This window comes from Vicia villosa, linkage group LG1 (assembly GCF_029867415.1).
Source record: "Vicia villosa cultivar HV-30 ecotype Madison, WI linkage group LG1, Vvil1.0, whole genome shotgun sequence".
Taxonomy (NCBI): domain Eukaryota; kingdom Viridiplantae; phylum Streptophyta; class Magnoliopsida; order Fabales; family Fabaceae; genus Vicia; species Vicia villosa.
Window position 1 is genome coordinate 52475641 of NC_081180.1, and position 21209 is coordinate 52496849.

At 31.3% G+C, this 21209-nt stretch overlaps 2 protein-coding genes across 2 annotated transcripts; both read left to right on the forward strand.

Moving 5' to 3' along the window:
* The first annotated feature begins 719 nt into the window (after nucleotides 1–719).
* On the forward strand, nucleotides 720–2339 carry LOC131606195 (L-lactate dehydrogenase A-like). Its single transcript, XM_058878466.1, has 2 exons — nucleotides 720–1520; nucleotides 1720–2339. The coding sequence occupies exons 1-2, from the start codon at nucleotides 915–917 to the stop codon at nucleotides 2161–2163; spliced, it is 1050 nt and encodes a 349-aa protein (XP_058734449.1). The 5' UTR covers nucleotides 720–914; the 3' UTR covers nucleotides 2164–2339.
* Nucleotides 2340–14486: 12147 nt separating this feature from the next.
* Nucleotides 14487–17273, forward strand: LOC131606208 (uncharacterized). The gene is made up of 2 exons (XM_058878476.1): nucleotides 14487–15075; nucleotides 16069–17273. Exons 1-2 carry the CDS (start codon nucleotides 14487–14489, stop codon nucleotides 17271–17273), a joined length of 1794 nt encoding a protein of 597 aa, XP_058734459.1.
* The last annotated feature ends 3936 nt before the right edge of the window (nucleotides 17274–21209 follow it).

Consider the following 21209-nt stretch of genomic DNA (forward strand, 5'->3'; position numbering starts at 1 on the left):
CTAAGGATTGTGTATTTCAACCAAAATTGTTTCCAACTGGTCATGATTCTTGGAATGGCAAAAACACAAATGTTATATGTGTTTCGTCCAACATTTGGCTTCCACACGTCTTTTAAGAAATGGATAAGGCAGTAAAAGAGTTACTCCGCCTCGTTTTAAAACTTCTTGTCGAAAAGTAGTAAATTTCTTCTAGAATATTCTAATCCCAACATCGTCGAAGATATAACCATCTCTACATCAATCTTAATGTCGAAATCTTCTTAATTTTTCTAGTCGAAAGTTTACCAATTTCACCTAATTCTTCTTAAAAATCTTTTCAACCCTTCTTGCTCTATCAATTTTATATTAACGTAGATTTTTCCAACTAACGCGCTCATACTTTAGAAAGAATTTCTATGTCTTATTTAATAAAAAATGCCACAAATTAAATTATACCAAAAAAATGGTAATTTGTGGTATTTTTTTCCCAAAGAAGACACACATCTCTTAGATGGATGGTATTAAATTTGTGAAATTTAAAATGTCTTAAAGATTCTCACTGATCTAAACCATGTTCTACTGGGTGGTATTTTTTAATTAAGAATTTACCACAAATTAAATTATATATAAAAAAACATGGTTTAGGACGATAAAAATCTCTTCCCTAAAAAATACCCAATTCCTATAAAAAGAATTATACCGCTAACTACACAAATTTTAAAAGCAAAAGTAGAAACCCGGTGGTTTTTATATTATTTTCCAAACCAGCATCTTTCTTCCTTTTTCAACAATCCTGTGTGCTGAATCTCATACATTTCTTCTTCTGTCCTCTCACACTCAGACCACATTAATACCCTCAACTCAATTTCTCAACTTCATTCTCCACTTCTTTCTCTAACCATACTCACACACTCACACTTCACACCACAATCATCATGCACAAAAGCAGTTCCGGTTCACTAGGCCCAGACGGCCTCGACCTAACCCAATCCTTCTTCAAACCCATCTCCAACGCATCCCCTCCCTCTCTCACCAAACGCCACACCAAAATCTCCGTCATCGGCGCCGGAAATGTCGGAATGGCCATCGCTCAGACCATCCTCACTCAAGACCTCACCGACGAGCTCGTCATCGTCGACAACAAACCCGACAAGCTTCGCGGCGAGATGCTCGACCTTCAGCACGCAGCTGCTTTCCTCCCCCGCGTCAAGATCAACTCCTCCGTCGAATACTCCGTCACCGCCGGCTCTGATCTGTGCATCGTTACCGCCGGTGCACGACAGATCGCCGGTGAGTCTAGGCTTAACCTTCTCCAGAGAAACCTCGCTCTCTTCAAAGGAATCATACCCGTTCTGGCTCGTTTCTCGCCGGAAACGGTTCTTATAATCGTGTCTAACCCCGTTGATGTTCTCACCTACATCGCGTGGAAGCTTTCCGGGTTTCCGTCGAACCGGATCATCGGGTCGGGTACCAATCTGGATTCTTCCCGCTTTCGTTTTCTCATTGCTGATCACCTCCAGGTCAACGCTCAGGATGTTCAGGTCATTTTCATTTTCTTTTTAATTATTTAGTATGTAGCACCGAGACCTCTGAAAACCGAAAACTTGCACAAACACTTGTAATTAATTTAATTTATTATTTTTTAAATTATTATCGGTGTTGCATGTCGGAGTCTGGTTCGGTGTACATGTTGGTTTTGTTGAAAGATTGTGTTATTAAATAGAGTTATTGGTGGTGCAGGCAAGCATAGTGGGGGAGCATGGGGACAGTTCAGTGGCATTATGGTCAAGTATTAGCGTTGGGGGAGTTCCTGTGCTGAGTTTTTTGGAGAAACAACAAATTGCTTATGAGAAAGAAACGCTGGAGAATATACACAAGCAAGTGATTGACAGTGCTTATGAGGTGATTAGTCTAAAAGGTTATACTTCATGGGCTATTGGGTATTCTGTGGCTAGTTTGGCTCGGTCGATAATTAGGGATCAAAGGAAGATCCATCCTGTGTCTGTTTTGGCTAAGGGGTTTTATGGCATTGGTGATGTTGAAGTGTTTTTGAGTTTGCCTGCACAGCTTGGGAGAGGAGGGGTACTTGGTGTGACCAATGTGCATATGAATCAAGAGGAGGAACAGAGGCTTAGGGACTCTGCTAAAACCATCTTAGAGGTTCAGACTCAGTTGGGTATTTGAATGGGTGGTTTATTTACATTTTTCATGGTTTTCTTCCACTGCAACTCTGCAAGTGTTTTTGTTTACTACTTGCTTGTATCCAAAATGTTGGCCAGACTCAGATCTTGTGATAGGTTGTGTAATAGGTGTACTATGTAATATTTACATCAACCACTCAAATTATCAACTTTTCTATATGATTGTAGTCTTTGTGCCTCTTCTTTGTTCACCACATTGGGTAGTTTTCTTAGTTTTATTTTAGTATAACAAGTGTCCATAATAACCACATATTCACTCCTATAACATTCCAAATTAGAGAAATGAGTTTAGTGACTTTGAACTCTTAAGCCTTTTTGATGAAGTATTTTTTAAGAGAGAAAAGTGAGAAGGAATCAAATAAGATGAATTTTTATTCCAGTTTCCCAGTTTTTTTAGTGCAAGTGGGGTAGTTTAATGCCAGACTAAAACTAAATTTTTGTTCATTGAGCTTGACTTCTATAAAATTGTCAAGGTAAAGAGACATAAATTATAACTAATGAACAAAAAAGAACTAGAGTAATTCTAATAATTTATTATAATGTTCGACTTGTTATGTTCTCTTTAAATAGATCAACTTTTATTTTTAACATCTTCAAGTATTTTCTTTAAACTTCTATTTTTTCTAAATTCTAACCTAATTTTAGTACATATTACTTTACAGAAGTTTGAGTTACATATTTTTAGTACATTTTTTAATGACAGATCACTAATAAGATTTTAAATTACTATTTGTTTAATAATTTAGTCTTTTTATATTTATTAATTTATCCATAACAAAACCAAAGATTAAATTGTTAAACTATATAGTTAAGATATATTTTAAGGTCTTAACAGTTATATGTAATCTAAAGAATTAATTTGGAACCTAATAATAGAAAATTTAGATGGACCATTGTTGAAAAACTTTTTTTTAGCAGAATTAAAAATAAAAACTCCTATATCTATAATATAATAAGAAAACTATATGTAATGGATTTTTCTTTCCTACCTCTTTCTTTTTATGCAACACCTCATCATTTTGGTTTAGACAATTTTTATCTAAACCAATTATTTTTCAACTTTGTTTTCCATTCCCGACTTCCCGTTAGAAATTGACCTTTATTCTCTTTTGACAATACAACTTCCAATTCAGTTTCTAAATAAACCATTATTTTCAACTTTTAAAAGTAGCTAAATTTCTATCACAGAAGTTCATTTAAACTTTTGCAGTTCATTACTGTGTCTTTTTAATACTATTTTTTCTTTACTTTTTCTTCAACCCATCTATTTTCTAAGGATCTAGATCCTCTCCTTTTTCTTCTCTACTGTCCTGTCCTGCTTTAATATCTACTATTGATCTTATTTTTGTATATTTTTTTTAAATTAATTTCCTTTCTTTATAATTTTTTGACTTTTGGATTAGCAGCAGAATTTATGGTAGATTAAATAGCAGGAGAGAGGATCCATACACAGAAAAAAGTGAATGAAAAAGCATTAAAAAATTGTGTATGAATCCTCTCCTACTATTTTGAATTTACTGCTGCTAATCCAAAGGCCAAAAAATTGTAAAAAAAGAAAATTAATTTAAGAAAAATATACAAAAATAAAATCAATAGTGGATATTAAAGCAAGACAAAGGAAAGAAAATTAATTTAAGAAAAATATACAAAAATAAAATCAATAGTAGATATTAAAGCAAGACAAAGGACAGTAGAGAAGAAAAACGAGAGGATCTAGATCCCATTTGTGTACCTAACCAGGGTATTATTTTTTGTTTGTAGAAAATTGAAATTTCACAAAAATAACAACAAAATCATAGATAAGTAAATAATTTTCTCCTCGTTAATCATATTGCATGTTTCTTTCCTTATTCTAATTTGTTCCTACCTTTTACTTATTCTCCTTTTCAACTATCACTACGCCAAATTTAAGCTGTAGCAGCGCAGCTACTAAAGCGCTTTTAGCAAAAGCGCTCTCGTAGGGCTCGCTAAAAACAAAATTAATAAACAAGGGAAAATGATGCAAAAAAAGCGCTCTGGTAGGGGGGGTTATGAGAGCGCTTTCAAAAAGCGCTCTGGTAGGGGGGGTATGAGAGCGCTTTTAAAAAGCGCTCTGGTAGGGGGGTTATGAAAGCGCTTTTAAAAGCGCTCTGGTAGGGGGTGTTATTAAAGCGCTTTTGAAAAGCGCTCTGGTAGCCCATTTAAAAAATTATATATTTTACAAACACACGCGTTTTGTTTCAGATCCAATTAAAACACGCGAACCTTCTTCTTCCTTTCGTTGCTCCGCCGTCCTCACTCCATCTCCGCCGTCCTCACTCCCTCTCCAGCCTTCAACCGACTCCGCCACCGCCTTCCTCACTCCATCGCCACCCTTCAACCGTCTCTTCTCTATTCAGGTTAGGGTTTTGTGCCGGAAATTTTCCTTCTTTTCATTGTTTGCTTTCAAAAATACAAAATTTGTTAGGTTTATAGTTATAGTTAATATTATTGGGGCTTTTTAATTTAGGGTTATAGTTAATATTATTGGGGCTTTTTAATTTGTTAGGTTAGGGTTATAGTTAATATTATTGGGGCTTTTTAATTTAATTTATCAGTGATTTAGGTTTTATCAGTGTGATTTAGAGTATTGAAGACAAAGTTTGTTAGGTTTTTATCAGTGATTTAGAGTATTGAAGACATGTATCAAGTAAGTAGAAGATGTTATTGATAATGAGACCTACAAGGGATTATATTTATTAGTGTGATTTAGAGTATTGAAGACAAAGTTTGTTAGGTTTTTATGCAGAAAAAAAAACTCAAGTAATTTGTTTTTGGAATAAAAGTTTCATTAGATCCGTGAAGTTAGTATTTACATCTATAGATGTATTATCTATAGTTTTATACACTTTTTAATTTAGTATGAATTGATTTAAAGGGCCTCCAGGATTGATCGCTTTTTACATGATCTTTTCTGGACATAAAGCATAGGACTTTTTGTTTTATTAGCCACTATTACGAGTTCCATTGTGGAACGTGTTGAGAACATTCATTTCTAGGGAACTTTTGAACTCTTTTAGCTTTCACATTCTAATTTTTTTTCAATATAATGTATCTGGAAATTAACATGATTCAAGATTTTCTATATGTAGTTAGTAATAATCACGTTTTTCTATTGTAGGTTGAGCTTCAAACAGTGGATGGACTGGTAAAGGATAGAACACAATGTGCCCCTGCCGATTATGTTCCACAGAATATGAATCAAGTATTGTACCCCGAAGTCTTCTGTGGCAGGATCCTTCGGGGTACAGTTATTTGATTCATATTCTGTGACACAATACAAATTGGATAGAAATGAGGCGATGCAGGTTAAGTCCAACAAAACCTTCAAATTTCTAGTCCAACAACCCCTTCTCATTATTGCAACATTTATTGATTGAGTAAACATACACCCCTAGCTTACACCAACACCGTAATTTTCTACATACAAGGTATACAATTCATTTTTTATTAATTTATTCTATCTTAATTTCTGTGCACAAGTATCTATCTGTGTTAAAATATACGGTGTAATATACAAGTGTAGGAAAATAAGTGTAGATATAGCATAGCTCAAAGATGAAGGAAAACGCTGAAGGGTAGGTAGTAGTAACTAGTTGTCATGTATTATTTGTCATAGAAATTAATATTCAACTTTTATTTGTGTCTAATTTTTCCTGTCAATTGGTTGTGAACTTTACATTAATTGTTGTTGCAGAGAAACTTCTTATATTGCTAAGAGATAGTAGAAAGCTCACAAGGATACTGGGCTCTTTTGATCAATTTGGTAACAACTTCTCAAATTCTGTAATTGTTTGACATGCTGTTGGTTGAGTTTCTAATAGTGTTCCTATCAATAACATGTAGCTAATGTTGTTCTTGAGGGTGTCTGTGACAGGATTATTGTTAGTGATCTATATTGCTTTATCCCTCTGGGCTATATGACGTGGCTGTGTTAAATTTAAGGTAAACTTTATGTACAAAATTTGTTGAACTAATTTACAATAAATGATATTCCATTCCATGTATTCAAGTTAGATATATAAAGTCCTAAATATTAATAAATTAATTTGTATTTATTGATATATTTAATTTGATTATTCTTTTTACACGACATATATATATATATATATATATATATATATATATATATATATATATATATATATATATATATATATATATATATATATATATATATATATATACTCGTTCTACTCTTTACCTTCTTATTTTAGAGCCTTTATATAATAATAATCTTATTTTGATTATATTATTTTTATTTTGCAGATTGTGAAGATTTTCAGTCATTTGAAGATGTTCAGACTTTGCAGGACGAGGACCGATTTAGTTGATTTAGTTGTTTAGGGATGATTTTCTTATTGTTATAATGTCATGTGAATTGGTTTAGTTGTTTTCATGTTAGAAATATGTGAATCGGTGTATATATATTTTGGATTAATTACAATGGTATAATTATAATGCATGTTTAGTATATAATCGAAATCGCTTCTTTGTTGAAATAATGAGATTACTGAAATAATGGGATTACGATTATAAATTATAGGTTTATGGGATAACAATGGTAAATTACAGGTTCATGAAAGAATGCTGCCATAAATGCAGGTTTAGAAATTATAAAAATAATAGGTTTATAAAAAAAAAGCATAAAAAATAAAATAAAAAACGCAACCTACGAAAGCGCTTTTGGAAAAGCGCTCTTATAGGGGGGGCTATCAGAGCGCTTTTTCCAGAAAAAGCGCTCTAATAGGGGGGATACCAGAGCGCTTTTTCCAGAAAAGCGCTCTTATAGGGGGGTCTACCAGAGCGCTTTTAGAAGCGCTTTTGTTACCTATGCCAGCGCTGGCTTTCACAGCGCTTTAAAGCGCTTTTAAAGCCCAAAATAAGCGCTTTCGTAGGCCTTCCGTGTTGTAGTGTATAAAATTAATATAGATGAAAGAAAAATTTACCTATATCTTTTAAATAAAGTTGAAAAAAAATCATCTTTATCTTTTAAAAACTAAAGAAAGTAACTATTTTAGTTTATTGATAATTTTTATTAAATATCTCATCCAAAAATAAATGAATCCACCATTAAAAAAACAGTATAATAGAAATAAAAATTAAAAATAGAAACAAATCAAAATATAATAAGAAATCTTCAAAATTATCAGATCTCCAAAAACAAGTAAAAATATGTCTAACTTTGATTTGATCTTCTAATTTATCTAGTTTTGTTGCATATGTAGGAGACAATAGTGTTAAATTGTAATGTGTGTCAAAGTGTTTGTAATTGTAGAAGTGTGGTATAAGTAGGTTGCTACACACTTATTCAATTTAGATCTAAAATAGATATTTTAGACTTTTGTAGTTTTGAGTTTTATTTGACTTAAGGAAAAAGCAAACTTAAAATTATAAATAGAGGGAGTAACCCCTATTTTAAAATTACAACTTGTATTCACAGAATTTACAGTTGCAAGTGATTAAGAGATTTTTCACAGTTTGTGGGAAGAGAGAAACTCTGCAGTAAATCACTGTCTTCTTCCTTTTATTTCGCAAACCCTAATCCTTTGCAACCCAATTTTTCTTTCTTGTTTACATCATTGTCATTGAGTAGTGATAAAGAATTACTCAAGGTTTGAGTCTAATTCCAACATATGGTATCTAGAGCTCAGGTTAAACGATTCAAGGCAAGAGAATGATGACGACAATGAATCATCAGAATGGACACTTTCCAACAAGTCTTCCAATTCTGAAAGGAGATAACTATGAGAATTGGTTAGTGATGAGTTTCCAATGTATGAGTTCAGATATTTTGAGAAGGTTAGTGATGTAGAATCTGCAAAAGAAGCTTGGGAGATTCTTGAAACGTCTTTTGGAGGTGCAGAAAAGGTGAAAGAGGTAAGGTGAGCGTATGAATTGCTTTAGATGGAAGAAAGCGAAAGCTTAACTATTTCTTCAATAGGGTTGTGAAATTGATGAATCAAATCAAGGTATGTGGAGAACTGTTGACATCAAGATCAGTTGTTGCAAAGATCTCGAGGTCATTGGCTCCAAAGTTCGACCACATAGTGGAAGCCATAGAAGAGTCGAAAGATTTTTCGAAAGTGACAAAGGAAGAGCTTCAAGGGAAGCTTGAATATCATGAACAAAGAATGGCTGAAAGAGCTGCAGGAAACATCATGCATCCTAGCTAGAGAGGGCGGCAAAGCTAATCTATATGCTACTTCTCCGATTCTTCAAATGATCTGATAAGGTCCCACGTATCTCGGACTTAACTTCCGTGACTTAAAAGGTCTTTTCAATCTTAACCTTGGAGTAACTTTCAAGAATACATGATTGCCTTCTTCGTATTGCAACGGTCTCCGTCTATTATTTGCATAAGTCTTCTGACGGTCTTGAGCCTCCTTCATTTTCTCTTGAATCATCTTTATCTTTTCAGTGGCCTCTTAGATGATTTCGGGCCCTAAGATCCCTTCTTCACCAACTTTCATCAAACAAAGAGGTGTTCTGCATCTCCTTTCATACAAAGCCTCATACGAAGCCATATGAAGGCTCTCATGGTACCTCTGATTATATGCAAATTCAATCAACGATATGAGATCTTTCCAATTTCCTCCACTTTCAAGCACACATGCTTTTAGCATATCCTCCAAGGTTTGAATCATCCTCTCGGTAAGACTGTTCTTCAGAGGATGATTAGACGTACTCGAACATAGATTCGATCCCATAGCTTGCTAAAAGGCTTCCCAAAATCTAGAAGTAAAATTTGAATCTTTATCAGACACGATACTAGTGGGAATTACCATGCAACCTCACAATCTCTGCTATAAACAACCTATAAGATGAATAGCCTTGTAAATAGTGTTTACGGCTAGAAAATGGGCTGACTTAGTTAATCGATCCATGATTACCCATATTAATTCGTAAACACCCCGAGTATGCGGTAATTGAATTGCAAAGCCCATTGATATACCATCCCATTTCCACACCAAAACTTTCAATGGTTGCAACAATCCACCTGGCTTTTGATGCTCAACATTTACTTGCTGACACACCACACATTCAGCAATAATCTTCTTCATACCAGGTTACCAATAATTCTTTTTTAGGTCTTGGTACATCTTTGATGAACCTGGAATGGTAAACGCACTCTTGTGTGCTTCCCCCAAGACTTTTCTTCTTAAGTCTACATCATTTGGAACACATATTCTTTGATTAAAGAGAAGAAATCCATCCATGGATTGAGTGAAACCCAGTTGAGTTGGCAAGGTTCCAACTCTTCATATAACACTTGACTTTAACAAATCTTCTCTCTCAAATCAGAAGTAACATTCAAATTCCCAACCATCACATCATTATGAGTCCAAGCAAATTTAAGATTGATATCTCAAAACTTTTCTAACAATTCATACTCCAACATCATTAACTCAGCCTTGTGCATCTCTTTATGATTTAACGTATCCGCAACTTTATTCGCTTTACCTAGATGGTACTTTAGTTCAAAGTCGAAATCCTTCAAGTACTTCATCCATCTCCTTTGCCGCATGTTTAACTCTTTATGATCGAACAAGTATTTAAAACTCTTGTGGTCACTAAAAATCTCAAAGTGTACTTTGTACAAATATTGACGCCACACCTTCAAAGTAAATATAACAACCGCCAACTCAAGGAAATGGGTTGGATAGTTCTCTTCATGAGTTTTCAACTGTCAAGAAACATAAGCCACAACTTGTCCATTTTGCATAAAGACTCCACCTAATCCTTTCTTAGAGGCATTATAAAACACCTCGTAAGACTTACTAGAATCACCCATTCTTCAAAACATGTCCAAAATCTTGAAAAGATATTTTGACATAATGGTTGGATTAAACAATGGCACCATTTTGCCTGGGACTTAGTATATTTTCTAAGTCTAAGTTAGTTGGGTGAAGAGATGTTTCGACCAAGTACTATAGAACTGAATCAGATATTCTGGAAGGCAGTTAGGAAGTTCAAAGCAGTTATCAACATAATTATTAGCATGATACTCGATTTCACAGGAATTATATCCTTGAAGATGCGCGGAAACAAGTTAGAACATGAAGGCCTAATAAGTAGTGAATATGTGTCAAATCCATAGATTTGAACCGTTGTTGACGATTATCTTTATAGTGGTATATAATGCAAGCTTATGCATTGTAGCCGGGGTTGCAAATCCTCTCAGATTCTTTATAGAACTAAAGTACTCATGTCATCGAGAGAAATAGTTTGTGAGATATGTGAGTATGCGTCCACCCTTTAAACTTTCTACAAACCCTTTGTATTCAAAATGTTTATATTAAATGTCATTTACTTCATTTACTTCGTGTCTTGTCTATTATCTTTATCCAAAGTTATCCCCTGCATCCAATTGTTTATTATTCAAACGTTATAAGTCCAAAACAAACACGTTTTTATGACTATCGTTTCTTTCCACAATATGTATTTTATATTTTTTGAGTTAATCTCTTAAGTGAACTAAGCTTGTGATTGTTTACTAAAAACACCAGTAAACTATTCGACAGGAGCAGTTAGAAGACTTGAAGATGGTTTTTGACTAAAGTATTTAAGAGATTTTTTAGAGCAGTTGTTGATTTGGGTGGCAGTTTAAAGGCAGTTCAAAGACCAATGACATGTGGAAGCAAGGTTCGCAAATTTTATGAGTACTCTCTATACAACTCGAGTATCCAAGTCACAAATAGAAAAGAGTTTATGAGAAACATATTTACTAATTCTTTAATCAAAACATTTATTCCTTTACTTGTTTTGTTTTCTTTATTTACTCTATCCCATTTTTGCCCAACAAGGTTATGAAAATCCTCGAGAAGCTACCGTCAAATGGTATGTGCTAATTGCCATTTAGCTAATAAGCCCGTAGATATTGAGGTTCCACAAGCGGTACTTCCCGATACTGTATTTGAAGGAGTTGTTCGAATTCCTTATGATATGCAAGTGAAACAAGTTCTTGCTAATGGTAAAAAGGGGGCTTTGAATGTAGGAGTTGTTCTTATTTTACCGGAGGGTTTTGAATTGGCCCCTCCTAATCGTCTTTCGCCCGAGATTAAAGAAAAGATAGGTAATTTGTCTTTTCAAAGCTATCATCCCTAAAAAAAAAATATTCTTGTGATAGGTCCCGTTCCTGAGAAAAAATATAGTGAAATTACCTTTCCTATTCTTTCTCCGGATCCCGCTACTAAGAGAGATGTTTACTTCTTCAAACAATCTTGCATTGTTCTAATTGGAATTTCTATTCAATTTTCCACATTCAAACATCAACTACTCAAACACAAACACATAATTTCTCAAATATCCTGCATAAATTATCCATAAAATTTTTCCGAGCTTAATCCTTTAAATGAACTAAAATTTATGATTTAATTTACCGAAAACACAAATAGTTATACTTTGTTTTACAATAAAACTTAAATTTATTTTAAACTTGAATATATAAGTTGATTGTGCTTATTTTTAAAGAGAAGTGGTGAATATTATGAAAATATTCAGGTACACAACTCGCAAACAAGTTATGTAACCTATATAAAAAAGTCAGTCACACACACCTACGATTCTTGATGCAAAATTTTGTAACATTTATTATTGTTATTATTATTATTATTATTATTATTATTATTATTATTATTATTATTATTATTATTATTATTATTATTATTATTATTATTATTATTATTATTATTATTATTATTATTATTATTATTATTATTATTATTATTATTATTATTATTAATGTTTTAAAAACCGGACCGGACCGGCTGGTCTGACCGGTTGAACCGGGAATCGGTCAGGTAACCAGTCTGGTTCGATTGTTGGATCGGATATGTCATTGAACCGGTGTGAACCGGTTAAAATCGGTATAAACCGGTGGTTTAAATGCATTTTTAATTTTTAATTTATTTAAAAAACTTAAAACAACATCATTTTAATGAAAAATAAAAATAGAAAACAAAATAAAAAATAGAAAATAGAAAATAAAAAAGAAAATAAAAATAAAAATTTTCGGATTAAAATAATTTTTTTTCTTTGAAATTAAATTTAGTAGACAATGAAGTTATTTTATTATAATTTAGGGTTAAATGGATTTCACCCCGCAACCTAAGATTTGAACCCATGTTACTAAGGCAACATTGCTGCAAGCTTACCACAAAATCATGCAAGTTTGATTGTTTATCAAAGGAGTTCTATATATTATAAATTGATTACATTTTGAAAAGTTAATTAAAATAAAAACGTTGAGTATATTTTAGTTGTATTCCAAAATTATTATATAAACTGTACAATATATCCAAAATTTCCAAAATTAAACGTTTATATAAACGGTACAACTAAAATATTATTATAGTTTTTTAAATTTATATAACCGTTTTTTAAATAATTTTATTTAAATGTTTTTTATTTAATAAACGTTTTTAATAATTTATCTAATAATTTATATAAACATTTTTTTAATAATTTTAATAAACGTTTTAACGTTTTTATTCAGTTTTTTTAATTATTAATTATTGCTCAGAAAAACGTTAATTAAACAAATTATTAAATAAAAGTAAATATTAACGTTTTTTATTGCTCAATTTTTTTATTAAAAAAATTATTCAGTTTTTTTATTAACTAGTAACAAACCTGTGCATACGCACGGGTTCTGCTTTGATACGCGCATTTGTTTACATAATACATTTTGTTTAAATAAAACATTTAAAAAGAAAAAATATTTAGATTATGTTGTTTACATAATACGTGTATTGAATATGATGCTGTTGCTGTTCCCTAACGTTAATTAAACAAATTATTAAATAAAAGTAAATATTAACGTTTTTTTATTGCTCAATTTTTTTATTAAAAAAATTATTCAGTTTTTTTATTAATTACTGTACAACTAAATTATTGCTCAGTTTTTTTATTTTATTAACATTTTTATAATTATTAACGTTTTTATTTTATTAATGTTTTTATTTTATTAACATTTTTATAATTAATACACCCATTGTTTTGATTTCAAAGGTATAACTGAATAAAATAAATATAGATAATACAATAATTATAAAATTAATTATATTTTTCAATTATAAAACTGAGCAATAATTAATAATTAAAAAACTGAATAAAAACATTAATTAAAAACGTTTATTAAAATTATTAAACAGTTTATATAAATTATTATATATAAATTATTAGATAATACATTTATATAATTATTAAAAAAACGTTAATTAAAAAAATTATTAAATAAAAATTATTAAATAAAATGTTTATATAAATTATTAAAACTGAATAAAAACGTTAATTAAAAATATTTATTAAAATTATTAAAAAAATGTTTATATAAATTATTAAATACATTTATATAATTGTTAAAAAAACGTTAATTAAAAAAACTTGCATGGTTAATCACATAACATATTAAGAATTAATATTTAGGCTAAATTACAGTTTTGGTCCCCCTATTTTGCTCTTTTCACGAAATCAATCCCCCTATTTTATTTTTAAACAATTTTAGTCCTTCATCCTCTATTTTGGTCCCAAAAATGTTGAAGTGTAATTTTTTTTACCACATGGCATTTTTTTATTAGACCATGTGCAATGGTGGGTTTATTTGAAGTCAACACCACAAAATCATGTGCAATGGTGTGTGTAGTGTAGTGTTGAGTGTGTGTTGGAGGAGAGAGATGTTGAGAAAACTCAACACCATGTAAACTGACGCAGGGGCTGACGTGGCAGCGCATTATTGGTCTGGGTCAGGCGCGTGTAGTCCACTCGCTGGGTGTGAGAGTGGAACTTAATCCACACGGAGAGAGAAAGAGAAAAGGGATAAGTGGAGCCACGTGGCTGTGCTTGATTGGCTGGCCAGATTTTTATCCATTTAATACTTTGAACTCAATTATTTCGTTGCAAATTATTTTATTTTATTTTTTTTTTACCAAAATTCATGATTTTTTTCTCTATAAATAGAGACTTGGTTCATTTGATTTGGACACAGAAAAAAAACCAAGTTTTTCACTATCTTAATTTTATTATTAGTGTTTATTTTGAAGTTAAGTGTCTTTTTTTAGTGAAATGGATCCCAATAATCATTTTAACACTCAAAATTCTGCTAATTTTTCATTTAACCAAAATCCCAACAATTTTCAAAATCCCAACAATTATCAAAATCCCAACTATTATCAAAATCCAAATCAATTTTCCAACCAACATCCTCAAAACATACCTAATTTTGGTTTTCCACCAAATTTCAACCAATCATCATCTGTTCCAAACTTTCAACCATATTATGGATCTATGCCGAGAAATTCATCTCAAACACCCCCGTTTAATGGTTATGTGACAATGGCGAATGCAAATTTTCCAAGTGGTGGTGTACCTGAATTTCCCGAGTTTTCAACACAACTAACTATTGGTGGCATGATAGTTTCTAATGAAGTCGGTCCAAATTCAGAGGATTCAACTCCTAAGAGCAGGAAAACTCAGCAACCAGCATGGAACACTGAACAAAATTTGGTGCTAATTAGTGGGTGGATTAAATTTGGAACAAGCAGTGTTGTCGGGAGAAACCAGAAAGGTGAAACATATTGGGGTAAAATTGCTGAGTATTATAATGAGCATTGCTCATTCGATCCTCCGCGTGATGGACCCGCATGCCGAAACCGTTTTAATTATATGAACAAAGTGTTGGGTAAATGGATTGGCGCTTATGATGGCGCTAAACGTATGCAAGGATGTGGTTGGTCGGAGAATGATGTTTTAGCAAAAGCGCAGGAATTATATGCATGTGGGAAGAATGTTAGATTCACTTTAATGGAAGAATGGCACGCTCTCCGTGATCAACCACGTTATGGTAGTCAAGTAGGAGGAAATATTGGCTCAGGAAGTAGTGGATCTAAGAGATCTCGCGAGAGTGATGCATGTGGCTCAAACACTGTAGAATCCAGTGCTCGTCCTATAGGAAGGGAGGCAGCTAAAAAAAGGGTAAAAAGAAAAGCAAGGAATATGCCTCGGAGGTGGTTGACAAAGAATGGGCTGAATACAAAGAATTCAAGATGAAAGAGCTTGAACGATTGGACAACATAGCCTTGATGCAACAGTAGGCTAACAATATAGCCTTGGAAAAGACTAAAACCAAGAAAATGAAGATGTATCTAAAGCTAACTTCCGAAGAGCATCTAGATGACCGGAAGAACCAGCTGTTGAAAAAGTTGGAGGTAGAACTGTTTGATAATTAATTTCAATGAAGTATTTGTCAGTGTAGTGTTTGCTTTAATTATTGTTGTTTCAATAGCCAGTGTAGTGTTTGCTTTAATTATTGTTGTTTCAATATGTCAGTGTAGTGTTTGCTTTAATTATTGTTGTTTCAATATGTCAGTGTAGTGTTTGCTTTAATTATTGTCGAATCTATTCCTTATCTGATAATTAACTCTATACAATAAATTATTTCGAATCCGTCAGTGGTCCACCGCCCAATTCGAATCTAATCCTTATCTGATAATTAACTCTATACAATAAATTATTTCGAATCCGTCAGTGGTCCACCACCCAATTCGAATATATTCCTTATCTGATAATTAACTCTATACAATAAATTATTTTGAATCCGTCAGTGGTCCACCACCCAATTCTAATCTAATCTTTATCTGATAATTAACTCTATACATTAAATTATTTCGAATCCGTCAGTGGTCCACCACCCACATCCATTTATATATAGGGACTCATACATCCATTTATGTACCAATATCCCAAATCCCATCCAACCTACTTCCAATATCACAAAAAAAAATGGATCCATCACAATATCATTTTGATATCGCAGCCTACAATCAAAATCGTGAAATTGAAGAAAATTATATAGTCAATCGATTTAGAGAGCGTAGAAACAAAATATCGGAAGATAATGCACCTCGTAGTAGAAAATATCTCAATAGAGATCATGCAGCGGCAAACCAAAGACTAATTGACGACTACTTTGCCAATGAGCCTACATATGACGATGCAATGTTTCGTCGTCGGTACCGGATGAAAAAAAATGTTTTCCTTCGAATCATTGGGGACCTTTCAAGTAGTGATAACTACTTCACCCAGCGAGTTGATGCAGCCAATAAAGAAGGTATATCACCCTTAGCAAAATGTACCACAGCAATGCGAATGTTAGCATATGGTGTGGCAGCAGATGCGGTCGATGAGTACATCAAAATAGGAGGTACTACAGCATTGGAGTGCTTACGTAGATTCTGTAAAGGAATCATACGCTTGTACGAGCAAGTGTATCTGAGAGCACCGACCCAAGATGACCTGCAAAGAATACTGCATGTTAGTGAAATGCGGGGATTCCCAGGGATGATTGGGAGTATTGACTGCATGCACTGGGAGTGGAAAAATTGTCCTAAAGCATGGGAAGGACAATTTACTAGAGGGGATAAGGGAACCACCACAGTTATTCTTGAAGCAGTTGCATCTCATGACCTATGGATCTGGCATGCCTTTTTTGGATGTCCGGGAACGTTGAACGATATAAACGTTCTAGACCGGTCACCAGTGTTTGATGACGTGGAACATGGAAAGGCTCCAAGTGTGAATTTCTTTGTGAATCAACGTCCATATAATATGGCATACTATCTAGCCGATGGTATCTACCCTTCTTATCCAACTTTCGTCAAATCGATTAGACTTCCTCAAAGTGAACCCGATAAATTATTTGCAAAATTTCAGGAGGGATGTCGGAAGGACATCGAACGTGCATTTGGAGTGCTCCAAGCTCGATTTAAAATCATCCGTGAACCAGCTCGCTTGTGGGACATAGCTGATTTGGGTATCATCATGAGGTCATACATCATATTACATAATATGATTGTTGAGGATGAACGAGATTCATATTCTCAACGTTGGACCGATTTTGAGCAATCTGGGGAAAGTGGATCTAGTGCACCACAACCATACTCGACCGAGGTGTTACCCGCTTTTGCAAATCATGTGCGTGCTAGATCAGAGTTCCGTGATCCAAATGTTCATCAAGAATTGCAAGCCGATCTAGTGAAGCACATATGGACAAAGTTTGGAATGTTCCGTGATTGAATTATTTGTGTGTTGTATTGCATTTTAAATTATTTGTATCGTAGTAATTACGTTACTTGTGTGTTGTATTGCATTTTAAATTATTTGTAACGTACTAATTACGTTAATTGTGTGTTGTATTTTAAATTAATTTAAGATGATTTGTATCGTATCCAATTATTTAAATAAATTTTGTTTTTATTACAAAAAATTAAAAAATAAATTATTAAGTATTTATTATTTTAATTTAATTTTAATCGATAATTGTAATTTTATGTAATCATAAAAAAAAATTTAAATAAGAATATGAAAATAAAAAGTGGTGGGGTAGGGTGTTGAGTGAAAAACTATTGGAGAGGGTAAAAGTTGAATGGGTGTTGAGTTATTAGGTGGAAGAAAGAGAAAATGATGTGGAGTGTTGGGAGTTGAAAAAATGGGTGTTGAGTGTTGAAACCATTGTAGATGGTCTTACGTGGCAGATGACAACTCATTTTTAACTAATTAAAAATATATATTATATTAATTAATGCCAAAATTAATATTTTAATTAAAGATCCATTATTCCCCTTTTTCTCCCCCTTCAATTTTTCACTATTCTTTCAGATTTTCTTTTCTTATCCTTTTTCACTATTTTCACATAACCTAACAAATTTTCATCAACAAAATCATAACAATCTTCATTGACTTCAACACTAGCATCTATTCCTCTCACTAACAACCATGTTCAACAAAATTTAATCATCTCAAAAAAATATCTTTTCAACATTCTTGTGTGTTCTTTTTCATCTAGATCAATTACTTCCAAACAAAAGTTAAACCCTTTAAGAAAAATACAAATAACAAATTAATCTTCTTCTTCCTAAATTTGCTGTGTAAACCCAGAAAAAAATTCAAAAAAAACAAATTCATGAACAATAAACTCAAAAAAACAAATCCATAAAAATATATTTTTAGTCAAAGGAGCCTTGAACAAAATCAACTCCATTGTTAAACCACGAAGTTCTTAACCACCAAAAATAACATTGTTAGCTTTGTTTAGTTCAGATCTGAATTTGAGATCCTCTAAATCTAACTCTGTTACTTTGAAATATAAAAAAACAAAACCGTCAAATTGGGGGCACTTCTTCTCACTTTAAAATGAAGCTGAATCCCATATCAGATGCCTCAAAATGTTGGAGATTTTGGAAAATTTTGGGTCTTGCTTGAAAAACGTGCTCACCTTTAAGAAGATTTGATATGCATATGGAAAAAATTTCTCTGGACAATATAAATTTATTCCTCGTCTAGATTATTCAATCGATTTATTTCTCTTCAATCCCAAATAACAAAAACAATAGATTTTCAATCCGAATAAAAAAGGGAAAGGTGAGATATTTGTTATCAATAGAAAATTCTGATTTCAGCTGTCAATAGAAAAGGAAAATAAAGATTTATGTTATTAATAAAAAATCCATTACACTCTTCAAACCTTCCTTGTTCATTTCTATTGTCAACTAGTGAGAGACCCGTGCTGTCGCCCGGGTGCATTATTTTTTGTGTAGTATTTTTTGAACGATATGAAAAATGTGTACTAAATAATCTCAAAAATATGTAGTAATTTAGAATCTTCAAATAATAACCATGAAGTAATAAAAATAATAACAAAATATTTGTTAATGTGATAACACATGAATGAGTCTTAATGTCATAACATTTAGATACTATGAAATACAATTAAGCAATTTTAGATATGAATGCAAAATTTAAAATTGTTTACTTTTTTTTAAAAAATGAAAATAATCATACACAAAGAAGAAAAAATATAATTGTGAGATGGAGAAAAAATCTACTATCTATCTACTATCTACTATCTACTATCTACTATCTATCTACTATCTACTCTACTATCTATTCATTAATAATAGATTGACCAAATTGCCTAAATTACCCTTTCACCAAAATTTATTTGCACTAATAAAAGGTCATTTTTGTAACTAACAAATTAAGTATTTACTCTTTCAACTTTATTGAATGGATGCACCAAGTGTTAGCTTTTCATTGGTCCGAATTAAATAACATTTTCCCTACAACTTTATTGCATGAATGATGACATCACATGTAAGCCATGGATGATGGAAGTCATATTTAAATTTCTTTTACATTTCATTTTCCCACACTTTCTTACTTTCATTTTAATTTTTCTTAATATATTTATTATCACAAAAAATATTAATAATCTATTTTTAAATTTTAATCTTACTAAAAATTTCAAATTTCTTTCGCATTTCATTTTTCCATACTTTCATTTTAATTTTTCAATATTTATCTATTATCGCAAAAAATATTAATAATCGATCATTTAATTATTATTCCCAAAAATATTTAATTATTTCACGGGCCACTATCAACTCAATATTTAATTTTTTTTAATCGATCATTATACATTTTCTCTATCTTAATTAAAATTGCAAATTTCTCTCACATTTTTTCTCACTTTCTTACTTTCATTTTAATTTTTTCTCTATTTATTTATTTATTTATTATCTCACGGGTCACTATCAACATAATGTCTATTTTATTTTAATCAATCATTGTCTTTATTTGAGAGATAATATATTTATTTTTATTTTTTTCTCCATCTCACGATTTTTTATCATTATTTAATACAATTAATCTACTATCTATTCATTAATAATAGATTGACCAAATTGCCTAAATTACCCTTTCACCAAAATTTATTTGCACTAAATTCTCCATCTCACGATTTTTTATCATTATTTAATACAATTAAATTTCCATGATTATTGTTTATTTTACATTTGTTTTTAAAAATATTTTATATCGCATCAAATTATTTTTTTATTTCACGGGTCATTATCAACGTTAACATAGTAGCTATTTTATTTTAATCAACAATTACTATTAATTGAGAGTTAATTTTTATTTTTAAATGTTAATATTTCATTTTTATTATCTCCATCTTATTGTATTTTTTATATGATTATTTAATATAATTGAATTTATATGATCATTTTTCATTTATAATTAAACCATAGTGATCTATATCATTTTCTTTTAATTGTTGTTGGACCGTCAATTATTAAATTACCTGACCCAATTTTGCTATTGTGTTCTTAACCTATCTTAAACATTTTTTTGTGGATCATTGTTTTCTATATAATTATTGTTAAATTTACAATTAAGTAAATTATTTCATATTTTTCATTTATATTTAAAACTTTACATTTGCATTTGTTAAGATTTTATTTTTTTCTCCAACTCACATGTTCTTTTTTATATGGTTCTTTATTACACACAAAATTAGCACATGAATACGATAATAATGTTTAATCTTAATGGCCACTTTCAATACAATGCCTATTTTATTTTAAACAATAATGATTTTTATTTGAAAACTAAAGTATTTATTTTCAAATTTCAAAACGATTCCTATGGATATTCGGTTTTCAAAGAATTGGGAGTATAACAGAGCAATCAATAAAACTCAAACTCTATTCAAGTAAAACAATTCCTTTTAATTACGCATATTGCTTATAATTCCTTTTATTTATATTATTCATATCATTACAAAAATACTACACCAGAAAAATATCACCCGTGCGGAAGCACGGGTCTCTGACTAATTAATATTTAAAAATAAAGATTTTGTCTCTTATATTAAAATAACGATTGATTAAACTAAAATAAATATTGTCTTGTTGTGACCCGTAAGATAAATATATTTTTAATGTTATTAAAATTAAGAAATACGTTATACTATCATGCCATTGATATGGTATAAAATTATTTAAATATAAATAAATTTAAAATGAATTACTTAATTATTAAATAATTATACAAAAAAATTGATCCATGAGACGGAAAGAGAATAAAAATAATTTTAACTTTTGAAAAAATAAATAAAATATGTATTTTGTTGATAGTGACCCGTAAAATATAACCTAATAACATGTAAAT

Coding starts and splice junctions, on each gene's coding strand:
- LOC131606208 (XM_058878476.1), top strand. CDS start 14,487: ATGCCGAGAAATTCATCTCAAACACCCCCGTTTAATGGTTATGTGACA. Junction 15,076..16,068: donor AGGAAATATTGGCTCAGGAA/GTAGTGGATCTA, acceptor ATCGATTTAGAG/AGCGTAGAAACAAAATATCG.
- LOC131606195 (XM_058878466.1), top strand. CDS start 915: ATGCACAAAAGCAGTTCCGGTTCACTAGGCCCAGACGGCCTCGACCTA. Junction 1,521..1,719: donor TCAACGCTCAGGATGTTCAG/GTCATTTTCATT, acceptor TTGGTGGTGCAG/GCAAGCATAGTGGGGGAGCA.